General features: G+C 34.3%; 1 protein-coding gene across 1 annotated transcript in view; it reads left to right on the forward strand.

The window, feature by feature from the left end:
- Positions 1-6,918, forward strand: part of LOC133635654 (sodium channel subunit beta-1-like) — a 10,456-nt gene extending 3,538 nt beyond the window's left edge. The window contains exons 2-5 of the mRNA XM_062028888.1: positions 1-79; positions 1,215-1,449; positions 1,520-1,679; positions 6,688-6,918. The exon at positions 1-79 is cut by the window's left edge and continues 88 nt beyond it. Coding sequence (XP_061884872.1) covers positions 1-79; positions 1,215-1,449; positions 1,520-1,679; positions 6,688-6,733 — 520 coding nt within the window. The 3' untranslated portion in view covers positions 6,734-6,918. The remainder of the gene's footprint in view (positions 80-1,214; positions 1,450-1,519; positions 1,680-6,687) is intronic.
- Positions 6,919-20,923: the final 14,005 nt, after the last annotated feature.

Below are 20,923 nucleotides of genomic sequence, written 5' to 3' on the forward strand. Positions count from 1 at the left end.
CAAAAAACGGGAGGAAGTGGTTGCCCGGACAACCGTGGACTGGCACTTCAAAGCTCGAGGAGAAGATCACTTCGCTCACGTGGGCTCCGGCTCCTCTCTTCTGCTTTTGTTTTAGCTTAAGATGAGCCCTGGATTTTAGGGGGGCACAGAAACATCCAGACGCATCCACATCTCCGATCTTACTTAAATCCATTCATTTTCAAAAATCTTATTTAAAAAATAAATAAATAAATATATATTTTTAATAAGAATATTTTTTTAAATATGTTTTAGGACATCTCCATGCAACAAGCAGGAACTTTTCTAACCTGTAACCTGTTTCGAAAAAGTTTTATTAAGCACCTTGTGAGGACGTTTTTTAGCTAGCTTTTTAGCTATTTAAAAAAAAATCACGATTTTTGATACTTTGGCGCCATCTTAGAAGTATGCAAACTCGTCTTATGACATCATGCTAACATTAGCATCCTTATGCTATATGCTAGGGCTTTAGCTAAATGTGTATGTTTGAACCTAAAACTCATGGATTTTGATGTTTGCCGCCATCTTGGAAGTATGTTAAAGTCTTATATATTAGTATGCTAATGTTAGCATGCTATCATTTTATGCTATCTTAAAAGCTAATTTTGTATGTACATACTTAAAAATCATAGATTTTGATATTGGCGCCATTATAGAAGTATGCTAAATTTGCTTATATCAGCATGCTAACGTTTTATCCTAGCTTTGTAGCTAAACTTGTATGTTTAAACCTAAAAATCATGGATTTGGATACTTGGCGCCATTTTAGAAGTATGTTATAATCTCTTATATTAGCATGCTAACATTTTGTCCTAGCTTTTTAACTAATCTTGTATGTTTAAACCTACAAATCTTTGATTTGGATACTTGGCGCCATCTTAGAAGTATGCTAACTCGTCTCGTATTCGCACGCTAATGTTTTATCCTAGCTTTTTAGCTAATCTTGTCTGTTTAAACCTACAAATCATGGATTTAAATACTTGGCGCCATCTTAGAAGTATGCCGGGCCAGAGGTTCAGGTCACAAATAGCAGGCCCATTAAAATGTATGCGGGAATTTTCTAGTTATAATTATTATACCAAATTATTAATACATTGTGAGAATCGGTTTGAATCGTCACCCCAGGAATCAGAATCGGATCAAATCGTTCGGCGCCCAAAGAGTCTCACCTGTATTTTCTGTGCTTCGGCTGTCAGATTTTCCACTACGACCACCCGAGTGCTGACGTCCTCCAGGAGGCCTTCAGGGGCCGTCTGGACTGGCTCGGGACTCAAAGCGAGGATGTCCAGGCGGGCGCCATCGCCATCAACAACGTCACTTTCGGGGACGCGGGGACATACCGATGCACTTTCCAGCGCACGCTCATCCTGCCCGGCTACCGTCCAAGCGTGAGCGTGGAGAAGGAGGTGGAGCTCAGCGTGACGTCAGTGGGTGAGCCCCGTGGGCCGGTCGCCATCTTTGGGTCCTATTTGTGTTGGTAACGCTCGCCCGTGCCACCAAGGTAACCGCGAGACGACGGCGGTCATCTCGGAGATTGTGATGTACGTGCTGATTGTGGTTCTGCAGCTGTGGCTCATCGGGGTTCTGCTTTACTGCTACAAGAAGACTTTGGACGATGCTAACGCTCGGGAGGCCCGGAAGGCTCTCAAGGCGCAGAAGGAGTGAGTGCAAACTTTGTTTTTTAGGAAAAACTGTTCCAAGGTCGGACTGTGGCCGTCAAAATCCATGATTTTTACATTTAAACATACAAGATTAGCTACAAATCAAGGATAACATGTTAGCATGCTAATGTAAGAAATGTTAGCATACTTCCTAGATGGCGCCAAGTATCAAAATCTACAACTTTTAGGTATAAACATACAAAATTAGCTAAACAACTAGCATAAAACAGTAGGCTGCTAATGTTAGCATGATGACATAAAACAAGTTAGCATACTTCTAAGATGGTGCCAGTTATTAGAATGCAATATTCCTAGGTGTGAACACATGGAAATTAGCTAAAGACTTCTAAGATGGCGCCAATTATCAAGATCAATGATTTTTAAGTATAATCATAAAACAAATAGTTAAAAAGATAGCATAAAATGTTAGCATGCTATCATTAGCATACTAATATACAAGACTTTTGCATACTTTCAAGATGGCGCCAATCATCAAAGTCCATGACTTTTAGGTTTAAACATACAAATTTAGCTTAAAAACTAGCATGTAACTAGAATGTTAACATTAGCATGATGGCATAAACAAGTTAGCATACTTCTAAGATGGCGCTAAGTATTCAAATCCAGGTTTTTAGGTTAAAACATACAAGATTAGCTAGAAATCTAGGATAAAACTTTAGCATGTTGACATAAGAGGTTAGCATACTTCTAAGATGGTGCTAAGTATCAAAATATATGATTTTTAAGTATAAACATACAAAATTAGTGTGAAGTAAATTATATTTATATAGCGCTTTTCTCTAGTGACTCAAAGCGCTTTTACATAGTGAAACCCAGAGGTGGGACCAAGTCATTGCTTTGCAAGTCACAAGTAAGTCTCAAGTCTTTGCCCTCAAGTCTCGAGTCAAGTCCCGAGTCAAGACAGGCAAGTCCCGAGTCAAGTCCAAAGTCAAGACTGGAAAGTCTCAAGTCAAGTCACAAGTCCTGCATTTTGAGTTTCGAGTCCTTTCAAGTCCTTTTAACCACAGACTAATATTTTTACACAGATTGTGTATGCTTTTAAACCGCTGTATTTATTTATTAAAACAAGTGCATTTGAAATAGCAGGAAAAAAAATAGTACTGACATTGCAATTCATAATAGCACTATTAACCAGTCATTTTAATAGTTTAAACAATTTTAAACATTTAACTCATTCCTTTACAGAATAAACACATTTGCAAAAACAAGTGCAACTGTACTTATTTGTACAAAAGTGTTAACATTGTATTTCCATGGCATATTGCATTGTAACTAGTTCCACAGCAGTTTCTATTCTGTTCTTACCTTATCTCATTGATCTCATCTCATACTGTATGTGTGTTTATGTGTGCGTACACATGAAAAACATAACAAATACATGAACATAACAATGAACAGAGTTGTACTTTTTAGATGTCAGGGCCCTATGCAATATGTACACATATTCTTAATATAGTATACATTTTAACTGACCTTTATTTGACTATGTTTGTCTTTTTGTAGGTGGCTAAAATATGCTGTGCTGCTGACCGCCGTCTAACGTTATGTTACTGTGTGTGATACATTGACTAACGTAACATTATATGTAGGTACCTCATGCAACCCTGCTTAAAAAAATCACTTGACAAAAAGTATGAATAAGGTGGCAAACTGCAGTGGACGCAAAAACATATTCCTGTGTTTGAAATGATGTTATAACCACAGACATCTTGTAAGTACACGCAGAATTGGTTGCTGTGACGCGAGCAAATTGCATCTTGAAGTGGTGATAAGGAGCCGGCGAGCAGCCTAAACTGACAGTTGACAGGTAGAAAACAAAGATGCCGGGCTGGTGTTCAGCGTTTTCCTGCTCAAATGAGCGGACTGTTGAAAATACGAATCGGGGGATTACTTTTCACAAGTAAGATTTAACATTAATGTACTATTGGTTGTATTTTATGAAAATAACATTACCACAGAGTTGAGAAGGAGCAAAGATCTTCAATATTTGTATGTGAAAATCACAAATAAATCTTCTGGGGGAGGATGACGCCCCTACAGGGGTTTGGTTTACAAACTTTCAGCCCCACCTAAAACAAAATTCACCAGCCGCCACTGATTGTGATGCATTCTCATTTTAGGCAAAATATAAGACAATACTTTCTTAACAGTATAATTGTAAACAGGAATAAGTCTTCAAGTAACAATATTCAAATACTAACATTGTTGGGTAAAACAGAATTTGGTTTTATTCTGAATCCAGTGAAACAGATTGGTGGTTTTAGCTGATATAAAGAGTTTCAGGTGTTTATATATGTTTAAGTATTTGGCAGACGCTTTTATCCAAAGCGACATACATAAAAAATACATATATAACAATCACTGTAAACATTATCATTTAAGGGAAGAATGTAATACAAAATATCAATACAAAGTGTCCAGACAGAATAAACTCTCTGCTGCTGCAGCAACAGAGATACAGTCTATAAGATATATAGATATCTAATGTATTCATACATTGTTTATGTAGGATATACGCATGTATATATAACGTAATCATATTGTTTCTTCAACTTAAAAATAGCTGACCGTTTTTTTCCCCCTTCTCTGGGTTTATATTCCCAGTTTTGATCTCGGACGTCTGGTCACTTATAGCATATAAGAATATTATATTACTGTTAAGCAAACTATGAATAATAAAACATGTGTCCGTTATCATAGCTACACGTATGACAAAAAAGCGCGTGAAAATGAGTGGTATTCAGTGAGGTAAAATGAATTAAATGCGCTGACAGTTCATTGCTCCTGCCAAATGAATTGCACTGAGTGGAGCGGATCACCACTCCAAGATGGCGGCCCCGCGTCTCGTCTGCGCCAGTAGGCAGTAGCGCTCGATGCTGCGTACCCTTATAAGATGTCTATGGTTATGACGTTAGCAGTGAGTTTACAGCCTCACTGATTTAACTACACAGCAAATAAAAGTCATGTTACTTAGCCAATAAACGTTATCTTACATTCAAAACTTACCCTTCTTTGTGCAACTTCAAATGTCGAACGAAGTTGGAAGTTGTTGCGTCTCCGTCTGTAATATTCGAACTGCGTGATTTGCATACGGCAATTCGTTTTTTGTAGACCAAGTCGTAGTTTTTATACCCGAACGAAACCAACTTTGGTATAAATCTTTCTCACTGGCGCGTTGTTTGACAACTCTTGTTCATTGGTTGTCCTGCAATTTGATTGGCTGAATGCTGTGTGATGAAAACAATGTAGATCTAATTTGATTGGCTGTTGTACTGAGAGCACACCAGCTGACAGGCAGCACACACGCTGATAGACAGACACGTACAAAATGAAAGATACGGAGCGCTCCCAAATAACTTTTTAAGCTTTAGGTTTTGGGGAAAGTAGCAAGTCATGTCAAGTCAAAAGGCTGAAGTCCAAGTGAAGTCACAAGTCATTGATGTTAAAGTCTAAGTCGAGTTGCAAGTCTCTTTACATTTTGTCAAGTCGAGTCTAAAGTCATCAAATTCATGACTCGAGTCTGACTCGAGTCCAAGTCATGTGACTCGAGTCCACACCTCTGTTGAAACCCAATATCTAAGTTACATTTAAACCAGTGTGGGTGGCACTTGGAGCAGGTGGGTAAAGTGTCTTGCCCAAGGACACAACTAGGATGGCGGAAGCGGGGATCGAACCTGGAACCCTCAAGTTGCTGGCACGGCCACTCTCCCAACTGCGCCACGATGTCCCAATATAAAATGTACATATATATATATATATATATATATATATATATATATATATATATATATATATATATATATATATATATATATATATATATATATATATATATATATATATATATATATATATATATATATATATATATATATATATATATATATATATATATATATCAACAGACCTGAAATTTATCTAAATATTCAAGATTGAATAATATTAATTTAAATTTTTTTTTTTTTTGCTCAAAAAATAATAATGAATCAAAATCAACATTATGAATTATTGACCTATTAAAGGCTTCAATTACTTGACATCAAATATTCCACCATTCCTTCCTTTTGGGGAAAATGTTGCATATTTTGTGTTTTTGCCATTAAAAAAAACATGTTTTTTTTAGACAAAAAGAGCATACAACAACAACGAAAAAAAACAAAACAAAAAAAAAAGTGTGTGCGTGTGTGTGTGCGTGTGTATATGTGTATATATATATATATATATATATATATATATATATATATATATATATATATATATATATATATATATATATATATATATATATATATATATATATATATATATATAAACTTTATATTGACAGACCTGAAATTGATCTAAATATTTAAGCATTGTATAATATAATTTTTTTTAAAACTGTTTTTGCTCATAAAATAATAATGAATCAAAATCAATGCTATGAATTATTTATATATAATTACTTCACATCAAATATTCCACTTTGAAATATTTTTTTACGGGAAAATATTTCATATTTTGTGTGTTTGCCAATAAAACAAGTTTTCCATGACAAAAAAGGAATAAAACAAAACAATAAAAAAACATAAACAAATGATAAATAGTTACAATTGACTGATAAATCTCTAGTTCATCTTGAAATCTAAAAAAAACAACTATTTGAGTTATTGTCAACACTTTTATGAGTGGGGCCTTTTCGGATCCCCAAAGGTGTTAGTGGTATTTTTTTTTCAACTGTCATTGCTCCAAAATAAAAAAGAATCAAAATCAAAGTTTTTATGAATTATTTACATATTTGATGTTTCAACTTCATATCAAATAATCCACTTTGAATTATATTGGGATAAATATTGCATCTTCCAAACGAGCAGTGATTTTATTAACAGAACCCTAGAAAGAGAGAGAGAGAGTGAAAGTGAAAGTGAAAGCTTTCTTCGTGGGAAAAGACAAAAGGCTTGAGAATAATTTGTGGCATTGAGACTTTCTCTTCTTGTCCATCTTGCAGGCCGCTGCACGCCGAAGTGGATTGTGACGGGGTGAAGTTAGAGTAACAAGCCACTGGAGGGCGCTGTTGTCGATGGAGTTACCCTTCCACCGACCTCGTCACGTGTTACTTTTTGTCTTAAAACTTCTCATGCTGTAGTAATTTTCACTGGCACAATGGCGCACTGGAAATGTCTTGTACAAAATCTAACCTTAAGTTGGAATCAAACAGTTTGAAAGTGCTTGAAATAAACCCGACGTTTATTGTCTCTGTTGTACTTTTTAATGCTAATCAGCTACAAAGAGTACTTCATCTACTTTGTACATATACACTGTAACTACGTGTATATATATATATATATATATATATATATATATATATATATATATATATATATATATATATATATATATATATATATATATATATATATATATATATATATATATATATATATATATATATATATATATATATATCCATCCATCCATTTTTTACCGCTTATCCCTTTCGGGGTCGCGGGGGGTACTGAAGCCCACCTCAGCTACAACCGGGCGGAAGGCGGGGTACACCCTGGACAAGTCGCCACCTCATCGCAGGGCCAACACAGATAGAACCGACAACATTCACACTCACATTCACACAATTTAGTGTTGCCAATCAACCTATCCCCAGGTGCATGTCTTTGGAGGTGGGAGGAAGCCGGAGTACCCGGAGGGAACCCACGCAGTCACGGTGAGAACATACAAACTCCACACAGAAAGATCCCGCGCGCAGGATCGAACCCAGGACCTTCGTATTGTGAGGCAGACGCACTAACCCCTCTATATATATATATATATATATATATATATATATATATATATATATATATATATATATATATATATATATATATATATATATATATGTGTATTTATAAATACATACTCACACATGTATATATATATGTGTGTATGTATGTACACATATGTATACATAAATGTATATTTACAATAAAAAAAAATTGTATGTGTGTGTGTATATATATATAAATATACATGCACATATATACTGTACATGTATAAATACATATATGAATATACATACATTTACAAATATATGTATATATTTATAAATGTGTGTATATATTTACAAATATAAATATACATATATTTATAAATAAATATTATATATACATACATATTTATATATAGATGTATTAAATAAATACATATACATATGTATATATATATATACATAAATATATACACACATATATAGATTTATAAATATAAATATACATATATATTTATAAATATGTATATACATACATACACACACACACACACACACACACACACACACACACACACACACACACACACACACACACGCACACGCAATCTATATATATATATATATAAATATATATATGACATATATGACCTAAATGCACATTTTAGCAGCTACAGTTGAAGCTTTGTACCCTGAATTAAAATTAAAAAATGTTTTAATCTTCACGAGAGTAACAATGTATTATTTTTATTACTCTTACTATTATTATTATTAGGGGCTAATGTGATGTGTCATCAAGCACAAATATTGGACTCAAGGTTTTTGACGGCCTTTCATTAAATGTGTTGACATGTGGTTGCCACGACGACGTAGGAGGGAACACTTTATTGGGAGCTTTTAGAGCTGCTGTTTTTCTCTGGCCTTGGAGGCGAACACAGGAAACTTTTCACTGCCGGCCAGGTAAGCTTTTTCATCTTTAGATTATTTTCTAACTAATATCATTTGTGTTCACGCTCAAATCAAGACTTTGTATTGTGTGTCAAGACTTAACTTGAAAGTTTCTGTCATGTATTCAGTCCGAACCTAATCAAATGTCCTCTATCTATCTAGTATGTGAACATAGTACACAGTATAGTAGTACTTCAGTTGGTTCTTGTACATTGAAAAACTTGTAATGTGAATTTGATTGATGCTTGGCTCCTAAACATCACAATTTTAACATGTACCATGCCTCTTCAAAATAAAAGCTGACCCTTACATAATAAATATCGTATTAAAAAACAATACAAAAGAATGTAGTACAGACAAAGTACAAGTAATAATAACGTTAAGTGTTTACCTTGAAGAGTGGACTTCCACAGTATTTCCTTCCAACTGCTTCTCGGTCAAACACACCATCAGCAGCTACCCCATATTTTCATGGACAAATGTTTAGATATTATTCTAATGCTCTTGTCTGTCAAACACACCATCAGTAACTACCCCATATTTTCATGGATACATGTTTATTTACTATTTTAACATCTTTGGCTGGTGTTAGGGACTCATCCTGCTTCAGTATGGTGCAGACTAGCAGTGCTACGCTCCAACTGCTTCACCAAGTTAGCTAGCTACACACTCTGTCATGATTTTGATGTTTTATTTCTTTAATTCAATGAATATAATCCACTTTTTCTTCCCAGCACTGTCCTTCACACTCACTTGATTCCTTCCCATGCTTGGAAAAACAAGGTTATGTCCATCTCTAGCGATAAGGGAATGCTAGCTAAAGCGAATGCTAGCTGTAAGCGAATGCTAGCTACAAGCATATGATAGCTATAAGATAACGCTAGCTATAAATGAATGCTAACTATAAGCTAATGCTAGCTATAAGCGAATGCTAGCTGTAAACTAATGCCAGCTATAAGCCAATGATAGCTATAAGCGTATGCCAGCTATAAGATAATGCTAACCATATGCAAATGCTAGCTATAAGCTATATGCTAATACTAGATATAAGCTATATGCTAATACTAGCTATAAGCTATATGTTAGCTACAGGTGAATACAAACTATAAGCTAATGCTAGCTATAATCAAATGCTAGCTATAAATAGACTGATCATACGTCCTCTTTTTCCCGGACATGTCCTCTTTTGCGGGCCTGTCCGGGCGGAGTTTCTTAAATGCCTCAAATGTCCGGCATTTTGAGTTAGGGTTGCGTGTATTTTCAATGTATGTCCAGGGTTAAGAAGGGGTTAAAAACAAAACAAATTGTGCGCGCAGCAGCATTCGAGACAGAGAGAGCGAGAGAGTTATGATAAACGCGCATGCGTCGCCAGGCTCTGCTTTTTATCCATAGATTTATCCGATTTAATTTTTTATTATCTATAGCAGGGGTGTCAAAAGTGTGCCCCGGAGGCCATTTGCGGCCCACAGCTAATGTTTTAAAGGCCCACGGCACATTCTAAAAATACTATTAAAATAACCAAAAACATAACAAAAGTGAAATAAAAAAGCTTAAAGGTGAAATGTAATTTAGAAAAAGTTGCAATGTTGACTAATAAAACAAAGCTGTTTTTCTCTTTTTTTCAAACTGCTCCAACTCAAAACATAAAATTGAATCAAAATCAATGTTATTATGAATTATTGACCTATCCAAGGTTCCCATTACTTCACATCAAATATTCCACTTTGAAAAATATTTTTGGTGGAAGATTTTGCATAGTTTGTGTTTGCCATTTAAAACATAGTTTTGTTTGACAAAAAAGGGCGAGAAAAAAACAAACAAACAAAAAAAAAAAACATAAAAAAAAAAACAACAATTTGAAACGAGGAATTGATCTGAAGTTGATGTAGACTCCAGAGATTTAAGCGTTAAATATAAAATGTATGTATGCCCTGGCACACCATTATCATCATTTCATGACCGAAGCAAAACACTTTTATACTAAAATAAATACACCTACAACTTATTAAATAAAAACATAGAAAAAACTACCAGAAGCGGTAAAGTTTAGATCAGTGGTTCTTAACCTTGTTTGAGGTACCGAACCCCACCAGCGCATTCAACGAACCCTTCTTTAGTGAAAAATAAAATGTTGTTTTTTTTCAAATTCAAGACAAAGTTATATGTTTTTGGTAACACTTTAGTATGGGGAACATATTCTAAGTAACAAACACTTCATTTAAAATAAGTGATGCTATGATGCTAAGTAATAAAGACTTAACGGCGTGGCGAAGTTGGTAGAGTGGCTGTGCCAGCAATCGGAGTGTTGCTGGTTACTGGGGTTCAATCCCCACCTTCTACCTTCCTAGTCACGTCCGTTGTGTCCTTGGGCAAGACACTTCACCCTTTGCCTCTGATGGCTGCTGGTTAGCGCCTTGCATGGCAGCTCCTGCCATCAGTGTGTGAATGTGTGTGTGAATGGGTAAATGTGGAAATAGTGTCAAAGCGCTTTGAGTACCTTGAAGGTAGAAAAGCGCTATACAAGTATAACCCATACATCATTTATTTATTTATCATTAATTTAGAGTTATTTGGTTAGGGTTAGGGTCAGGGTTAGAGGGTTAGGGTTATAATAAGGCCATGCCGAATAAGGCATTAATAAGTAATTAATAATGACTAGTTAAGAGCCAATATGTTACTAATTTGCATGTTAATAAGCAACTAATTAATGGTGAATATGTTCCCCATACTAAAGTGTTACCATGTTTTTTTACTGGTGCATAAAATGAACCGTGCATGAACATCACCTTGTTCAAACAACAAAACAAACACAGTGCATCAACTCACAACAAATTACACACCTGCAAATCAGTCTGACTTCAGCTGTTGCCGTATCCGTAATACGCCGATAAGGAGAAGTTTGTATTTACACGATGAGTCGGGTGTGTCTTGACCTCCGCCGAACCCCTGAGGCCGACTCAACGAACCCCTAGGGTTCGATCGAACCCAGGTTAAGAACCACTGGTTTAGATCCATGAAGAAAAGAAGAAAGTGAATGAATGTTTATAACTGAATACATTTACATATGTATACAAATTTGTTTTCTTTCTTTTTTTTAATGAATTAAGTAACGTTTATGACAACCTTTTTCCAAAACACAATATAGAATGTGAGATATGACAGGATAATTTTTTTCAAAACGCTTACAAAAAAGGGGGACCCCAAAAATTTACTGTGGGACCCCATTTTTATGACTTGATGGGGTCCCTTGGACCCCATTTTGAAAATTCCTAGCGCCAACACTGCTGTCAACAGAGGAGAAAAAATGCTTTATTTAAATAAATATATTATTTCTAAAGCAAGTTCGAGTATCATTGGCAAATTTTCACCTAGTCCCGGGCTTGGCACGCATATACGTGTCCTCTTTTTGGGATTTCACAATATGTTCAGTCTAGCTATAAATGAATACTAGCTATAAGTTAATGCTAACGATAAGCAAATGCTAGTTATAAGATAACGCTAGCTATAAGATAGCTATAAGCCAGGGGTGTCCAAACTTTTTCCACTGAGGGCCACACACTGAAAAATCAAAGCAAGCGGGGGCCATTTTGATATTTTTTTATTTTAAAAACCAATACAATATATGTTTAAAAAAATATACATTGAGGCCTCCACTTAGGCTTGATCAAAGGGTTTTGGTCAAATAAATATAAAAAATGTGTCATCATTGGGACGGTATAGCTCCTTTGGTAGAGTGGCTGTGCCAGCAACTTGAGGGTTTCAGGTTTGATCCCTGCTTCTGCCCCATCCTTGGGCACGACACTCTACCCACCTGTTCCCAGTGCCACCCACACCGGTTTAAAAATGTAACTTAGATATTGGGTTTCACAATGTAAAGCGCTTTGAGTCACTGGAGAAAAGTGCTATATAAATATAGTTCACTTCACATTATTCAGTATTATTATTCAAGGTCAATATTAAGTTGTATGCCCTTTTTGTCAAATAAAATCCTGTTTTCTTATGGAAAAAACACAAAGTATGCAATATTTTCACCCAATAAAAATTTTAAGTGGAATATTTTGGATGATATAATATTTGGAGCCTTGAACAGGTCAATAACTCATAACAACATTGATTTTAATTAATTATTATTTTTTGAGCAATGACACTCCAAAAAAAAAGTCCCACTAAAATGATTGGGGATCCAAAAAGGTCCTGCTCAGTAAAGTTAAAAAAAAAAAAAATCATACTTTTTTTTTTTACTTTTAACACAATTGTCTCAAGATCAACTTCAGATCTATCCGTCAATTATAATTTTTATTGTTGTTTATGTTTTTTGTTTGTTTGTTTTAGGCCCTTCTTTAAAAAATGAAAAAAATAAAAACTTTGTTTTTTAAATGGCAAACACAAAATATGCAACATTTCCCAAAAAACTCAATCTCAAAGTGGAATATTCAATGTGATGTAAATGGAGCCTTGAATAAGTCAATAATTCATAATAACATTGATTTTGATTAATTATAATTTTTTAAAGAAAGAAACAGCCTGCATGGCAGCTTTGTGTTATTAGAGTAAACATTGTAACATTTTCTTGTTACATTTCACCTGTTTGCTCTTTTATACCACTTTTTATGTTTTGATTTTTTTTAATCGTATTATTAAAATGTGCCGTGGGGCCGTTAAAAAATGACCTGCGGGCCGCAAATGGCCCCCGGGCGGCACTTTGGATACCCCTGCTATAAGCGAACACTAGCTATTAACTAATGCTAGCTACAAGCAAATGCTATCTATAAGGATAATGCTAGTTATTAGCAAATGCTACCTATAAGCTAATGTTGCTATCTATGTGTTCCAACAATTTCAGAATCAGTATTGCATATTTATAAGTTTTATGTAAGTCTGCAACACTTATTAGTTTGATTAAATATGATTTAATGGTGAGATAATTATGCAAACATACATTAGACAACCAAAAAATAAAGTATCAGGTGTACACTAACGGAGCTCACCTGTGCTTGTAGCGGCAGTTATCGGAGTGTCCAGCAGAGGGCGGCCATGTCGCACATCAACGCCCCGAAGTGACTTCCTCGCTGTTGCCGCACTGCCTCAACACAAGCGGTCTTCTTCCGCCGCCTGAGCACAACAACGCCGGCGCGCCGTCACGGTGGACGGCTCCCCGGGGGTCGACCCAGAGTTCCCAGGACCCCTACCACCAGTACATTGCCCGCGACTGGACCCGCGTCAGGATGCCGTGCGCGGCCGCCCAGGCTGCGGCGTCCGTGGTCATCTGTAACCTAGCAACAGCAGGACAGGAGCATGAATGTGTGCCTCCCACTACGTCACAATAAAAGTTTTTTTTTCATTTACAACTTATTAAAGTCATACATTAATTAAAAGTTGTATCATGTTGGACACAATTTCTCAAGTATCACCCAAGACTTCACAAAACGGCCATAACTTAAAAACTATCACTTAAAAAATATGAAATGGCAATAACCTAAAAACTATAAAACGTTAATCACTTCAAAAAAAAAAAAAAAAAACGTTAATAAACTAAGAACTATAAAACGTTCATAAATTGAAAACCATAAAACGATCATTCTAAAACTATAAATCATTAATAACGTAAAAACTATAAAACATCCATCCATTTTTTTTACCGCTTGTCCCTTTCGGGGTCTATAAAACATTAATAACCTGAACACTATGCAACGTTTAATAACCTAAAATCAATAAAACGTTAATAACCTAAAACTATAAAACGTTAATAACTTCCAAACTATAAAACGTTAATAACCTAAAACTATAAATCGACAATAACTTCAAAACTATAAAACGTTAACAACTTCAAAACTAAAAAACGTTAATAACCTCAAAACTAAAAAACGTTAATAACCTCAAAACTAAAAAAACGTTAATAATAAAAAAACAATAAAACGTTAATAACCTAAAAACTATAAAACGTTAATAACTTCAAAAGTATAAAATATGACTAACCTAAAAACTATAAACGTTAATAACTTCAAAACTATAAAACGTTAATAACCTAAAAACTATAAAACGTTAATGACTTCCAAACTATAAAACGTTAATAACCTAAAACTATAAATCGACAATAACTTCAAAACTATAAAACATTTATAACCTAAAAACTATAAAACGTTAATAACTTCAAAAGTATAAAATGTTAATAACCTAAAAACTATAAAACGTTAATAACTTCCAAACTATAAAACGTTAATAACGTAAAACTATAAATCGACAATAACTTCAAAACTATAAAACGTTAATTACTTAAAAACCATAAAACCTTAACCTCAAAACTAAAAAACGTTAATAACCTAAAAACAATAAAATGTTAATAACCTAAAGACTATAAAACATTAATAACTTCAAAAGTATAAAATATGAATAACCTAAAAACTATAAACGTTAATAACTTAAAAACTATAAAACGTTAACCTAAAAACTATAAAACGTTAATAACTCCAAAAGTATAAAATATGAATAACCTAAAAACTATAAACGTTAATAACTTCAAAACTATAAAACGTTAATAACTTCAAAACTATAAAACGTTAATAACCTAAAACTATAAATCGACAATAACTTCAAAACTATAAAACGTTAACAACTTAAAAACTACAAAACGTTAATAACCTCCAAACTAAAAAACGTTAATAACCTAAAAACAATAAAATGTTAATAACTTTCAAAGTATAAAATATGAATAACCTAAAAACTATAAAACGTTAATAACTTCCTAACTATAAACCGTTAATAACTTCCAAACTATAAAACGTTAATAATCAAAAACTATAAATCAACAATAACTTCAAAACTCTGAAACGTTCAAACTTTTAAAACTATAAAACGGTAATAACCTAAAAACTATAAAACGTTCATACATTTTCTACTGCTTGTCCCTTTCGGGGTCTATAAAACATTAACTTACAAACTTATAAAACCGTGATAACCTCTTAAAAACTATCACTTAAAAAAGATGAAATGGTAATAACCTAAAAACTTCAAAATGTGATCACTTAAAAACAATAAAACGTTAAAACCTAAGAACTATAAAACGTTCATAACTTAAAAACCATAAAACGAGAATTCTAAAACTATGAAACGTTAATCACTTAAAAACTATAAAACATTAATAACTTAAAAACTATAAAACATCCATCCATTTTCTACCGCTTGTCCCTTTCGGTGTCTATAAAAAATGTACAACTTAAAAAGTATAAAACATTAATAACCTCAAAACTATACAATGTTAATAGATTCAAAAATATAAAACGTTAATAACCTAAAAAACTATAAAACGTTAATAACTTAAAAAACATAAAATGATAATTCTAAAACAACTTCCAAATTGTTTAAAATCACTTAAAAAACGTTAATCACTTAAAAACTATAAAACATTAATAACTTAAAAACTATAAAACAGCCATACATTTTCTACCACTTGTCCCTTTCGGGGTCTATAAAACATTAATAACTTAAAAACTATAAAACATCCATACATTTTCCACCGCTTGTCCCTTTTGGGGTCTATAAAAACTATAAAACCGTAACAACCTCTTAAAAACTATCACTTAAAAAATATGAAATGGTAATAACCTAAAAACTATAAAGACGTTAATCACTTAAAAACTATAAAACGGTAATAACCTAAAAACTGTAAAACTTTCATGACTTAAAAAACATATAACGATAATTCTAAAACTATAAAACGTGAATCACTTAAAAATTATAAAACATTAATAACTTAAAAACTATAAAACATCTATCTATTTTCTACCGCTTGTCCTTTTTGGGGTCTATAAAACATTAGAAAAATTAAAAACTATAAAACGTTAATAACTTAAAAACTATAAAAGATTAATAACCTCAAAACTATACAACATTAATAACCTAAAAACTATCAAATGTTAATCACTGAGAAACTATAAATTGTTGATCACTTAAAAACAATAAAACGTTAATAACCTAAAAACTATACAAACGTTAATCACTTAAAAACTATAAAACGTTGATCACTTAACAACGTGAAGAAAGGTAGCCGAAACTTGTCAGGTACAAAACTTTACCTTACTAGCCTATATAAATCAACCATTTATATAAACAATAAAACGTTAATAACCTAAGAACTATAAAACGTTCATAACTTAAAAACCATAAAACGATAATTCTAAAACTAAAAACATTAATCACTTAAAAACTATAAAACATTAATAACTTCAAAAGTATAAAACATCCATCCATTTTCTACCGCTTGTCCCTTTCGTAGTCTATAAAACATTAATAACTTCAAAACTTTACAACATTAATAACCTAAAAACAACAAAACGTTAATAACCTAAAAACTATAACACGTTAATAACTTCCAAACTATAAAGCGTTGATAACCTACAACTATAAAACGACAATAACTTCAAAACTATAAAACGTTCAAACTTTTAAAACTATAAAACGGTAATAACCTAAAAACTATAAAACGCCCATCATTTTAAAACTATAAAACATTAATAAATGGGACAAAACAAACATGTTTACTTGACCCACTTCCTGGGAAACTTATCAAGGAGCTGTTTGTAATATTAGGACCATCAGTGCTAAATATTATTAACTTATCACTTCCTCTGGCACTGTTCCCGTAGCATTCAAAAAAGCGGTTATTGATCCTCTGTCATGTCTGTTCATGTTTTTGTTTTGGCCATGTGTTTGTTTTTTGGACTCTTTTTAGTTCCTGGTTGCACTTCCTTGCTTGGTTTGGTTTCCATGGTCACCCATTAGTTTTCACCTGTCTTGTCACGCACCTGTTTCACGTTTCGAGTCACGCACCTGTTTTCACTGATCACGTCACTATTTAAATCTGTCTGTTTCTGTTGTTCGTCCTGGCGTCCTCACACATTCACACTCCTGCCACTCTGATGATCCATGCTGCTCTTTTTCATGTTTTTTCTCATACCAAGTAAGTTTTGTTTATTAAGACCACAGTTAGTGTTTTTGTTTCTTTGTTCATAGTTTTTGTGCCCACGTGCATGTCTTTTGTTTCTTAGTCAAGTTTGTATTTCCGCCTTTGGGCGCGCCATTTGTTTGCTTCCTTTTTTTTTACTTTATTAGTGTTAATAAATAAATCATGTATTTAAATTCACGCCTTGCCCGCGCCAATTTTCCTTTGCCTTCCGGAGAAGCAAACCCCAAGAATCAAGTCATGACATCCTCTGCTTAAAAGACCTAACCTCGATCCTGACCTCATGGTAAACTACCGGCCGGTGTCTCACGTTCCCTTTATCTCGAAAATCCTTGATAAAATTGTTGCACAATGAACACTTAGCGTCTAACAATCCCTGTGAACCCTTTCAGTCCGATATCAGGGCAAATCACTCTAAGGAGACAGCCCTCGCAACAATGACTAATGATCTATTGCTAACTATGGATGCTGATGTGTCATCCATGTCTTAGCGCTGCTTTCGATACCGTCGATCATAACATTCTATTAGAACTAATAGAACTAGTGATCAAACTTCTTTCTTGCTTGGAAGATATACACACAATTGTAACTGTTATTTCTACCTGCAAATAATAAATATGTACAACGTGTTTGGATGTATTCATTTATGTAAAATTGTCATTAAATGTAATATTGCCTGACAAAAAGTGATTCGACGTACGTAATATTTTGATATTTACACATCGCATATTTACACACGCGCATCTGACTAGAATACCCTTATGTGCATTACATATATCAACATCAACTATCTACTGTACTGTTTACTTGTTGAAATACCCTTTTTAGAACAAATATCTACCCATATAATTTATGTGTGTGTGTATATATATATATATATATATATATATATATATATATATATATATATATATACATACATATTATGTATAAGCATGTATATATATACTCTACCGTTTAAAAGTTTGGGGTCACATTGAAATGTCCTTATTTTTGAAGGAAAAGCACTGTACTTTTCAATGAAGATAACTTTAAACTATAGTCTTAACTTTAAAGAAATACACTCTATACATTGCTAATGTGGGAAATGACTATTCTAGCTGCAAATGTCTAATTTTTGGTGCAATATCTACATAGGTGTATAGAGGCCCATTTCCAGCAACTATCACTCCAGTGTTCTAATGGTACAATGTGTTTGCTCATTGGCTCAGAAGGCTAATTGATGATTAGAAAACCCTTGTGCAATCATGTTCACACATCTGACAACAGTTTAGCTCGTTACAGAAGCTACAAAACTGACCTTCCTTTGAGCAGATTGAGTTTCTGGAGCATCACATTTGTGGGGTCAATTAAACGCTCAAAATGGCCAGAAAAAGAGAACTTTCATCTGAAACTCGACAGTCTATTCTTGTTCTTAGAAATGAAGGCTATTCCACAAAATTGTTTGGGTGACCCCAAACTTTTGAACGGTAGTGTATATATATATTATATATTACTGTAACTTGTTCTTAAAAATAGTAGTTATTTTGTATGTCAAATTTAGTGTTTGTGTGTATATATGTATACTGTATATATGTGTGTGTTTCTTCCTATACAGTATGGTAAATTGCTTCTCGTTATATAATTTTGTTACGTATTTATATTGTCTGGATCAAGGGTCCCCAAACTATGGCTCGCGGGCCGGATTTGGCCCGTGGGAATTAGGTCCCGACGTTGAGCAACTCAAACCAACGTTTCTGCTTTAGTGGATTCTGCCTTGGATTTTATAGCCAAATTTTTCCAACTGCTCCAAATGCAAAACTCATGCAAAAATAAAAAAACTTACAAACTATTAGCTAACTCCCTTTATCTGAATAGCCATTTGTGATTTATAGCATAAAATAACAAATATCTTGCAGGTATTTGTTTATGTTTCAAAATGATTCAACAATTCAATGTGAAATAATGAACTAAATGTCAGCCAGCTACTGTCTTGTTCTAAAACACCCATGAAAATGAAATAGACAGGCTATACTGTAGCAAAAGTCATCACATGTCTGCCACAATTATGTGTGTTCTTAAAGGCCTACTGAAATGAAATTTTTTTTATTCAAACGGGGATAGCAGATCCATTCTATGTGTCATCCTTGATCATTTCGCGATATTGCCATATTTTTGCAGAAAGGATTTAGTAAAGAACATAGACGATAAAGTTCGCAACTTTTGGTCGCTGATAAAAAAAGCCTTGCCTGTACCGGAAGTAGCGTGACGTCGCAGGTTGAAAGTCTCTTCACATTTCCCCATTGTTTACACCAGCGGCGAGAGCGATTCGGACCGAGATAGCGACGATTACCCCATTAATTTGAGCGAGGATGAAAGATTCGTGGATGAGGTACGTGAGAGTGAAGGACTAGAGTGCAGTGCAGGATGTATCTGTTTTCGCTCTGACCGTAACTTAGGTACAAGGGCTCATTGGATTCCACACTCTCCTTTTTCTATTGTGGATCACGGATTTGTATTTTAATCCACCTCGGATACTACATCCTCTTGAAAATGAGAGTCAAGAACGCGAAATGGACATTCACAGTGACTTTTATCTCCACGACAATACATCGGCGAAGCACTTTAGCTACTGAGCTAGCATGATAGCATCGGGCTTAACTGCAGATAGAAACAAAATAAATAAACCCCTGACTGGAAGGATAGACAGAAAATCAACAATACTATTAAACCATGGACCTGTAAGTACACGGTTAATGCTTTCCAGCTTGGCAAAGCTTAACAATGCTGTTGCTAACGACGCCATTGAAGCTAACTTAGCTACGGGACCTCACAGAGCTATGCTAAAAACATTAGCTATCTACCTACGCCAGCCAGCCCTCATCTGCTCATCAACACCTGTGCTCACCTGCGTTCCAGCGATCGACGGAGCGACGAAGGACTTCACCCGATCATCGATGCGGTCGGCGGCTAGCGTCAGATAGCGCGTCTGCTATCCAAGTCAAAGTCCTCCTGGTTGTGTTGCTGCAGCCAGCCGCTAATACACCGATCCCACCTACAGCTTTCTTCTTTGCAGTCTTCATTGTTCATTAAACAAATTGCAAAAGATTCACCAACACAGATGTCCAGAATACTGTGGAATTTTGCGATGAAAACAGAGCTTTTTGTATTGTGATACAACGGTGTCTGAATACGTCCGTTTAAACGATTGACGTCACGCGCATACGTCATCATACATAGACGTTTTCAACCGGAAGTTTCGCGGGAAATTTAAAATTGCACTTTATAAGTTAACCCGGCCGTATTGGCATGTGTTGCAATGTTAAGATTTCATCATTGATATATAAACTATCAGACTGCGTGGTCGGTAGTAGTGGGTTTCAGTAGGCCTTTAAATGTGTATTCCACGTCTTCCACGTCGAGATTTTGATTTGTGCTTGAATGGTAAACAACTAAAATGAATGATTTGGGCATTGTTTTATCCAGATGAATACATCTGTCTAAATGTGGCCAAGTTGACGCATTGTGGGTTTCCTGGACGTCGTCTACATCGCTAAAAGAAAAATCTAAGGAAGAGAATCCCTCTGCCATCTT

This window comes from Entelurus aequoreus, linkage group LG20, assembly GCF_033978785.1.
Source record: "Entelurus aequoreus isolate RoL-2023_Sb linkage group LG20, RoL_Eaeq_v1.1, whole genome shotgun sequence".
NCBI classification, from domain to species: Eukaryota; Metazoa; Chordata; class Actinopteri; order Syngnathiformes; family Syngnathidae; genus Entelurus; species Entelurus aequoreus.